The 8865-nt window shown below is 47.2% G+C and overlaps 1 protein-coding gene across 1 annotated transcript; it reads left to right on the top strand.

Annotated features, from left to right (window-relative positions):
• The first annotated feature begins 2693 nt into the window (after nucleotides 1-2693).
• On the top strand, nucleotides 2694-4610 carry LOC128044818 (cerebral cavernous malformations 2 protein-like). The gene is given in 4 exon segments (XM_052637257.1): nucleotides 2694-2727; nucleotides 2819-3004; nucleotides 3279-3534; nucleotides 3536-4610. Coding segments are annotated over 4 exon segments (1551 nt in total).
• The last annotated feature ends 4255 nt before the right edge of the window (nucleotides 4611-8865 follow it).

Below are 8865 nucleotides of genomic sequence, written 5' to 3'. Positions count from 1 at the left end.
TACCAAAGATCAGTTCCTCTTTTCATTCCCCATTGCCTCACTATTTTGATTAACAACTATTTGAATTTACCCTTTGATAATCAGGGAAGGTCTAGGAGGCTGAAGCTTCTTTCCTACATACAAGATACTGAGGACATGGAAAAGATTTGTACCAGGGGAGGTTCCGATAGGGTCCTGTTCAGTTTTATAATCACTTCTTTAAAGGCCTCATGCACAAATATAAACATAAACCATGTTTATGTTTGATTGACAACTTAGATGTCAAGTTCTAAACTGGGTTAGAACTTTGGTTTATGAATTGGATGGGCAGGTAGGGGCAGGCAGACACAGTTCTGCCTTTAATGGTAGTGTTAGCAATATTTGTTACAATTTGCAGAAATAAAAGTTTCAAAACTGGTAACGTTAAAGCTCCTAGAAGGATGGTGTTTAAAAAAAAAATCACAATTCAAATAAGCAATATAAGAGCAGAAAAAATTTCCCAGCCTCCTATTGCAGGAGAGTGGAGCACAGGAGGATGGTCACATCCCAGTTCTTGCGATAGCCACCAAGTGCGTGTTCTTGGTTTCATGAAACAAAGAATTCAAGAGCAAGAAATAGTAAAGTGAAAAAGGTTTACTTAGGGAGGAAACACACTTCGTTGACAGAGTGTGGGCCATCTCAGAAGGCAAAAGAGGCAAAAAAGGCACCAGGGTATGCTGCTGCTGCTGCTGCTAAGTCGCTTCAGTCATGTCCGACTCTGCGTGACCCCATAGACAGCAGCCCACCAGGCTCCCTCGTCCCTGGGATTCTCAAGGCAAGAACACTGGAGTGGGTTGCCATTTCCTTCTCCAGTGCATGAAAGTGAAGAGTGAAAGTGAAGTCGCTCAGTCACATCTGACTCTTAGCGACCCCATGGACTGCGGCCCACCAGGCTCCCCCATCCATGGGATTCCCCAGGCAAGAGTACTGGAGTGGGGTATGCTAACCTAATCCTAATCTGAGTTCAAGTCCTAATGTGAGTTGTATGGTTTCAATAGTCCTGAATATGGGATTGCCAGTTTTTATAAGGGTGGGTAATTTCACAGGCTAATGAGTGGGAAGAGTATTCCATCTCTTTTGGGAAGGGGTGGGGATTTTCAGGAATTGAGCCACGGCCCACTTTTTGACCTTCACGGCACCCGTGGATGTGTCATTGAGCACGTTGATGTGCCACAATAAGCGTAGAGTGAGGCTCAAGATCTAGTAGATGACTCATCTGCCATCTTATGCCTAGTTGGTTCTAATCAGTTTAAGTCGTGTGTGTTCTCAGGCTATGTCATTCTTTTAAAGTTTGTGCCCTGCCCCCTTCCTGTCTCAGTTCTACGTTCTTTGACTGGTCTAATAATTAAACTATATAAAACAGATTAATAGAGGAAAAACAAACAAAATTACATACCTCCAGGAGCATGTGAAGATATGAAGAATCAAAGGCAGCCAGGTAACTGAAGCTTATATAATATACTCAGCTGAAAAAAAAGGGGGTGGAGATCTAGAGATACAAAAGTGTGAACGAGGAAGGACAAAAAAAGCATTGTTCACCACCCAGTTCTACGTTGTCATAACCCTCTATAGTTGCCCACCAACCGGGTGAAGAACAGAGTGAGACTCTCTGTGCTTTGGCCTAACAGTTCTTTATGAAACTGAGCAAGACCCTGTGGGGCTCCTGGTCTTGGAAGCCTTTCCGTGTCTCCTAGTCTTTGTAAGGAACAGACTCCAGCCTCCATGAGCTTCCCTGAGTTCCAAAGGACAGACTCAAACCGTTGCTAATCTGGGAAGGAGAGGATGTAGAGACACGAGGAACAGCCAAGAATCAACAGTGTAGCCTTGGGGCAGGGGCAGGTTCCTCCTCAAGGGATACACATAACAATATCTTTATGCTCTTTATAGAAATAAAAACACCAACAGATGAAAGATGTATGTATGCTTGACTGCATGTATTCCCTAGACCAAAAAAAAAAAAAAAATTGTATGTATACTGGTTCCTCCTCTACCACTTCTAAGTTCTGAGCTTCATTAAGTCCTGAGATGAGGTGTATGATCTCAACAAAAGATTGTGTGTTCAAGTCCCAATATGAGTTGTACGATTTTCCTGTGGTCACGTATGGATGTGAGAGTTGGACTGTGAAGAAAGCAGAGCACCGAAGAATTGATGCTTTCAAACTGTGGGAGAAGACTCTTGAGAGTCCCTTGGACTGCAAGGAGATCCAACCAGTCCATTCTGAAGGAGATCAGCCCTGGGATTTCTTTGGAAGGAATGATGCTAAAGCTGAAACTCCAGTACTTTGGCCACCTCATGTGAAGAGTTGACTCATTGGAAAAGACTTTGATGCTGGGAGGGACTGGGGGCAGGAGGACAAGGGGATGACAGAGGATGAGATGGCTGGATGGCATCACTGACCTGATGGACGTGAGTCTGAGTGAACTGCGGGAGTTGGTGATGGACAGGGAGGCCTGGAGTGCTGCGATTCATGGGGTCGCAGAGTCGGACACGACTGAGCAACTGAACTGAACTGAACTGCCTGTCTCCTCCTTTACCAATACTCAGCCTACCAATCCTCTATCCAAATTACCTTTCTGAAACAGGAGGGAAGGGGTCAGGGTAGAGTCTTCAAAAGAATGACATAGCCCAAGGACAAGACATAAACTGATTAGAACAAAATAGGTCAAGGTGGAAGATGCGTCAACCGCCACTAGACCTTGAGCTTCAGAGTAAGTTCATTGTAACACATCAGCAAACTAAGTGATACACCCACCAGTACCATGACAGTTTCAAGGCCAACCATCAAAAATCAGTGAACAGAGGGCGTGGACGGCCCCTGGCGGCCAAGGGCGGAGACTGCGGCCGAGCGAGTGGCGCAGGACCGTTGGTGGCCGCGGGGCCAGGGCGAGCATGTAGCAGCAGCGGGCGGCGCGGCGCTCCCGGGATGGGCCAGGCCGCGGGGGGCCGCTCGCGGAGACATTGAGGAAGAGGGCAAGAAGGGCAAGAAGCACAAGAGGGGCAGGAAGGAGCCACGCCTTTCCACCCCTGCTGGTCAGTGACTCTCCCGCAAACCTAGGCTCTCCACATGGCCTTCCCGGCGGTTGAGTGACCAGCGGCTGCAGAGGAGCTGGCCCCGGTTATGGGCCAGAAAGTTTTCTAGGAGCCAGCTGTGTCCTGCAGTTGAAGATTACTCATCACAACGGGCCCCATTTCAAACGGACAGGACTCATCGAGCTGCCGGAGAACCAACAGACCAGAGTGGATTTCATATAAAGTGCGCAGCCTGGAATTGTGTCGCCGTTTAAACGAGTATTCCTAAAAGGTGAAAAGAGTAGAGATAAGAAAGCCCGTGAGAAGGTGACAGAGAGGCGCCCTCTGCACACTGTGGTGCTGTCCCTGCCCGAGCACTTCGAGCCCGACAGACTGCTGAGTGACTATATTGAGAAGGAGGTGAAGTATTTAGGTCAGTTAACGTCCATACCAGGATACCTGAATCCTTCCAGTAGGACTGAAATCCCGCATTTCACAGACAATGCAGAGAGCCCACCAGCTCCCCGGACACCTGACCCAGGAGCATGACGGTGTGATCAGTCTGTCTGCCTACAACATCAAGCTGGCTGGGAGGGACGGGGAGGACACCATCCTCAGGGTCCCCATCCATGACATTGCCACCGTGTCCTATGTGCGAGATGACGCCTCACACCTGGTGGTCCTGAAGACAGCCCAGGACCCCAGCATCTCCCCCAGCCAGAGTTTGTGTGCAGAAAGTTCCTGAGGCCTCACCATAGGCTCCCTGTCGGAGAGTGGAGTGGGGCCTGTGGAGGCATGCTGCCTGGTGATCCTGGCTGCGGAGAGCAAGGTCGCCGTGGAAGAGCTGTGCTGCCTGCTTGGCCAGGTCTTCCAGATCGTGTACACGGAGTCCACTATTGACTTCCTAGACAGAGCCATATTTGATGGGGCCTCGACACCCACCCACCACCTATCCCTTCACAGTGATGACTCTTCCACAAAGGTGGACATGAAGGAGCCATATGAGACGGAAGCCAGCACTTTCTCCTTCCCCGAGTGTGCACATGCAGGCGGCGTCTCGCCCTTGTCCTTCTGCATGCAGACGGCACCCCACGCCAAGACGGTCAGCGAGAGTGAGCTGAGCGCCACGGCTGCAGAGCTTCTGCAGGACTACATGCTCACGCTGCGCACCAAGCTGTTGTCGCAGGACATCCAGCAGTTTGCAGCGCTGCTGCACAAGTACTGTGACGGCGCCTCGGTGCACGAGTTCTGCATCAACCTGCGGCAGCTCTATGGGGACAGCCGCAAGTTCCTGCTGCTCGGTCTGCGGCCCTTCATCCCTGAGAAAGACAGCCAGCACTTCGAGAACTTCTTGGAGACCACTGGGGTGAAGAATGGCCGTGGGATCATCATGGACAGCTTTGGCAGGTACCGCCGGGCCACGAGCTCCACCTCCGCCTCCACCTCCAAAGGGAACAGGGCCATGGGCAGCTCTGACGACCAGTCCGCGCCCTCGAAGGGGAACGAGTGGGACCGCATGATTTCGGACATCAGCAATGACATCAAGGCGCTGGGCTGCAGCATGGATCAGGACTCGGCCTGATGGCGCCGGGGCCCCTGCCAGTCGCCCTCCTGGGCCCCGGACATAGGTGTCTCTACTGTGAAGGAGGCACCCCCGTGCCAGGGCAGAAAGTCAAGCTGCACCCACCTGCATGCCCACCTGCCTCGGGAGGGGGTCCTGTCAGGCAGACCCTGGACAGCTGTCATTTTGCCCACGACGTTTCTATTGAAACTCTCAGAGACCTTAAAAGAAGTTTACTGCAATGTGGAAAAAAAAAAAAATCAGTGAACAGTGACCTAATTCCTGGAAATCTCCACCCCTTCTCTAAAATAGTTGAAATAATCCTCCCACTCATTAGTCTATGAAATTACCCTACCCATAAAAACTAACCTCTCCATATTTGGGGCCCTCTTACCTTCTGAGATAGCTCACAGTATGTCAGTGAAGTGTGTTTCTACCAAATTTGTTCTTGCTTTTTGAGACATACCCCATCCTGTCTATGAAATATCTGTCTAAATAAATCCATTCTTTACCTATCATTTTGTTTCTCAGTAGACTTTTTCCTGCAACAAGACAAAAAGGACCTGAGTTCACTGAATCCTGAGACCAGGTGTGTGATCTCAATTAAAAGACAGTGGATTGAAGTCTTAATATGAGTTGTACAGTTTCAAAAGTCCTAAGTAAGCCCCTGATTATGTAACCAAGCTGGATCATATGGGACCTTCTCAATTCTGTTTTTTCTCCCCTCTGAAGTATCTAGATAATGGTATCTAATGCATATTTCCTAAGTTTTTCAGCTGATAAAACTGCACCAAATGGATGAAATTAACTATTAATACTTGATGATCATGAGCAGGAGCTTGCTTCTAGTGCCCAAGGATTGATCACCATCAACCAATCAGAGAATTGTGCAGGAGCTGACCACATACCCTAGGACACCTCTTTCTCCCCTTGCCTTTAAAAATGCTTTGCTGAAACCCTTCAGGGAGTTTGGAGTTTTTGAACACAAGCCCCTTGTTCTTGCTCAGCCCTCTGTCAACTACAAACTGGCAGTTGATTGGGTGCTTGCCATCTGCCTCTACAAGGATTAAATCATATGCTGCTACACCTGTTGATTTTCAACACCCTCTGAAAGGAGATCAGGGTAGAGAGCAGAAATTGTTGCAGGTAAGAGCCTTGACTCCATGCTGGATCTCTTTCTTTGACTTTAACCTTTATTTTTTTGTTTTGTTTTGTTTTTGTTATTATAATCATACATAATGGCCTTCCTAAAAGGACCCCACCCTTCTGCTGGACTGTTAAATTAAAGTGCCTTTGCTCAGCACACAGAAATATAACCTGACTCTGCCCACCTGTTAATGGCTGCAAGAAACAAAGTATTAACATATCCCTTCCCCAATACTGGTCATTCCCAGAGATGATTTGCAACACTGATGGCCCTTTTTATTTTACTTCCTCATCCCATCTCTCTCTCATTCTATAAAAGAAAATGGCATCCAGACCGTGATAAAATAGTTATTTCCAGACATTAGTCTGCCATCTTCCCAGTCAGCTGGCTTTCTGAAGAAAGTCGTATTTCTTGCCTCAACATCTCATCTCTCAGCTAATTGGCCTGTCATGTGGCAAGCAGAGTGAGCTTGGATTCAGTAACAAAATAAGGCATTCTGTGCCTGGGGGGAGAAACTAATAAGACAGGGCTTCAGATAGTTAGATATTTTCAGGAGCCTTTTCTTTTTTTTTTGGTTGTGCTGCTTGATACACAGGGTTTTCTCTAGCTGCAGCGAGTGAGCTACTCTTTAGCCGTGGTGTGATAGCTTCTCTTGGTAGCGGCCTCTCTCGTTGCAGAGCATGGACTCTAGGGGTCTTGGGCTTCAGTAGTTGCAGCGCGTGGGCTCAGCAGTTTCAGGTCCCAGACTCTAGAGCACAGGCTCAGTGGTTACGGTGCACAGACTTAGTTGCTCCGTGGCATGCAGGATCTTCCCAGACGAAGGATCAAACCCACGTCCCCTGCACTGGCAGGTGGACTCTGCCACTGAGCCTCCAGGGAAGCCCCAGAAGTCCATTTTTTGAGCCTAATTCTTGTGTCTCCTCTCTGGAAAAGTATTAAAATCCATGGTGACAACTCTTTCTGATGACTAGCAAAAGCTTCACAAGACTAGTAGAAACCTTCTGGGAAGTATGTGCTTGGTTGATTCCCCCTTTACCAAAATTACATATATACTATTTTTCCCTCCTACACCTTGGGAATAATTTCTCAGAGGTATCTGAGATGCCATCTCCCAGGCTGCAGTCCTCGTTTTGCCCCAAATAAAACTTGACTCACAACTCTCATATTGTGCTTTTTCTTAAGTTGACACCTCCAATAAACCTTTCTGTGCACTAAACTCATTTTTGTTTATTTGCCCTAGAGGTAGGAGATACATGGGCCCAGGCTCAACAGTTTCTCCCCTGTGGACAGAAATTTCATAATAGCAGAAACTCTATAAAAACAGGATGATGGAGGAGGCTGGGCCCTGTAAAGATAAGAGATGGAAGACCACATTCCTCATTCTAAAGTTAAGGAGACCTCCCCGACTACACATGCACTGAAAGGCCCCTTGGAGGTTGAAAAGGGAGGGGGGATAACCTCAAAGAAAGTGATGTCAACTACCCATAAGCTTTACTAGAATCCATCTGGGCTAAAAGACGTGCACACACATGGGATGACCCTGAGCTATGCCAAATATGGCCTCTTTACCAGACAAAGCAAGATGATTGGTCCAAGTAAACTGGAAAGAAATGTCCCATAGAAGTGATTCAAACTACCACCAGGGTGCAGCTCTCCCTGTGAGCCTGCCTGTATATCCATCCACAGGCACTGTACTCTTTTTCCTCCTAATAAACACCACCTCTGTGGGAATTCCCTTCTGCAAAGCCAAAAGGCTAGGACCTTGTCACTGACCACTGGTCTATAAGACAGTGGTGCAGGGACTCCAGCCACTCCCCACAACAGATCCTGCAAAAGCAACTGAAATCACCGTGGGACCTCTTTAACGCGACAGGGTGAGAGCTCCATGACTCCAACTAGGTAGGGTCTATGAGGCCCTGTCAGCCTGAAGAAGTTACAGAAAACAGACCTTTGCCTGTCATCTGCCCAATAAAGATTTTGGGGGATTTATGTTTCTCAGAGGGTGTGATGCAGGAGGCAGATGGACCCCCAACATGGTAGAGCAATTGGAGATTCATTCCCTATGGACTGAAACTCCAAAACAAAAGCAGCAGGATAATTAAGGGAGGAAGCTGGGCCCTATCCAAGACATGTATTTCTCATTCTTGAAGTCAAGAGACCTCCCCAGCCACACATGTGCAGAAAAGGCTCCTTTGAGGTCAAAGGGGGAGTTATGTCAAAGGATATTCTCTACCTATACACCTATTCATCTTGACTAAAATCCAACTTGGCTAAGAGTTGTGTATGAACATATGGGAGATCCTGAGATATACCAAATATGAATAGTGAACCAGGCAAATTAAAATGATTGGCCAAAGGAAACAGAAGAAATGCTCCATAAAAGTAATTCAAACTACCACAAGGGTGCAACTCAGCAATTCAGACACTCACTCTCTCTAGAGTTCGCCCATTTGTCTATCCACACATGCTATACTCTGTTTTCCTCTAAATAAACATTTTATTTGTTTCTCTGTTTTCTATATTTGTGGGAATTCTTTTCTGCAAACCCAAAGAACCAGGCCCTGTCCCTGACCGTTGATCTAGTGGTTAGGATTTGGTGCTCACACTGCTGCAACACAGCCTCTGTCTCTGGCTGGGAAGCCGAGCCCATTCCAAGCCATAGCAGGCTGAGGCCACCCAAGGTCAGCCTGACTGTGCACTGGGCTCACAAATTTGCATTCAGTAACAAACAAAATTTAAATTCGCAATTTCACCTTGTGTGGTTTTTCTTTATGCAGACAAAGGGGAAGAAAACTATTCACAGGAAGGCAGAGGTGTTTGGAAAACAAAAGGTGAATAAATTTCTTTAGGTATAATAGCTCTCTTCCTGGTACAGGCCCCCTTTCCAAAGTAAATTTAAGCAGTTAAGGGAGAGATACAGAGCTTTCCAGAATCTGTTAGATTTGATTACCTTTACCTTGAAATAGGTCCATACCATTTCTGTCCTTTATCAAGCCCATCTTTGTATGAAATGTTCCCTTGGTAGCTATAATTTTATTGAAGAGATCTCTAGTCTTTCCCATTCTGTTCTTTTCCTCTATTTCTTTGCACTGATCACTGAAGAAGGCTTTCTTATCTCTTCTTGCTCTT

This window comes from Budorcas taxicolor, chromosome 3 (genome assembly GCF_023091745.1).
Source record: "Budorcas taxicolor isolate Tak-1 chromosome 3, Takin1.1, whole genome shotgun sequence".
In the NCBI taxonomy this organism is placed as follows: domain Eukaryota; kingdom Metazoa; phylum Chordata; class Mammalia; order Artiodactyla; family Bovidae; genus Budorcas; species Budorcas taxicolor.
This window is presented reverse-complemented; position numbering and strand designations above follow the sequence as displayed.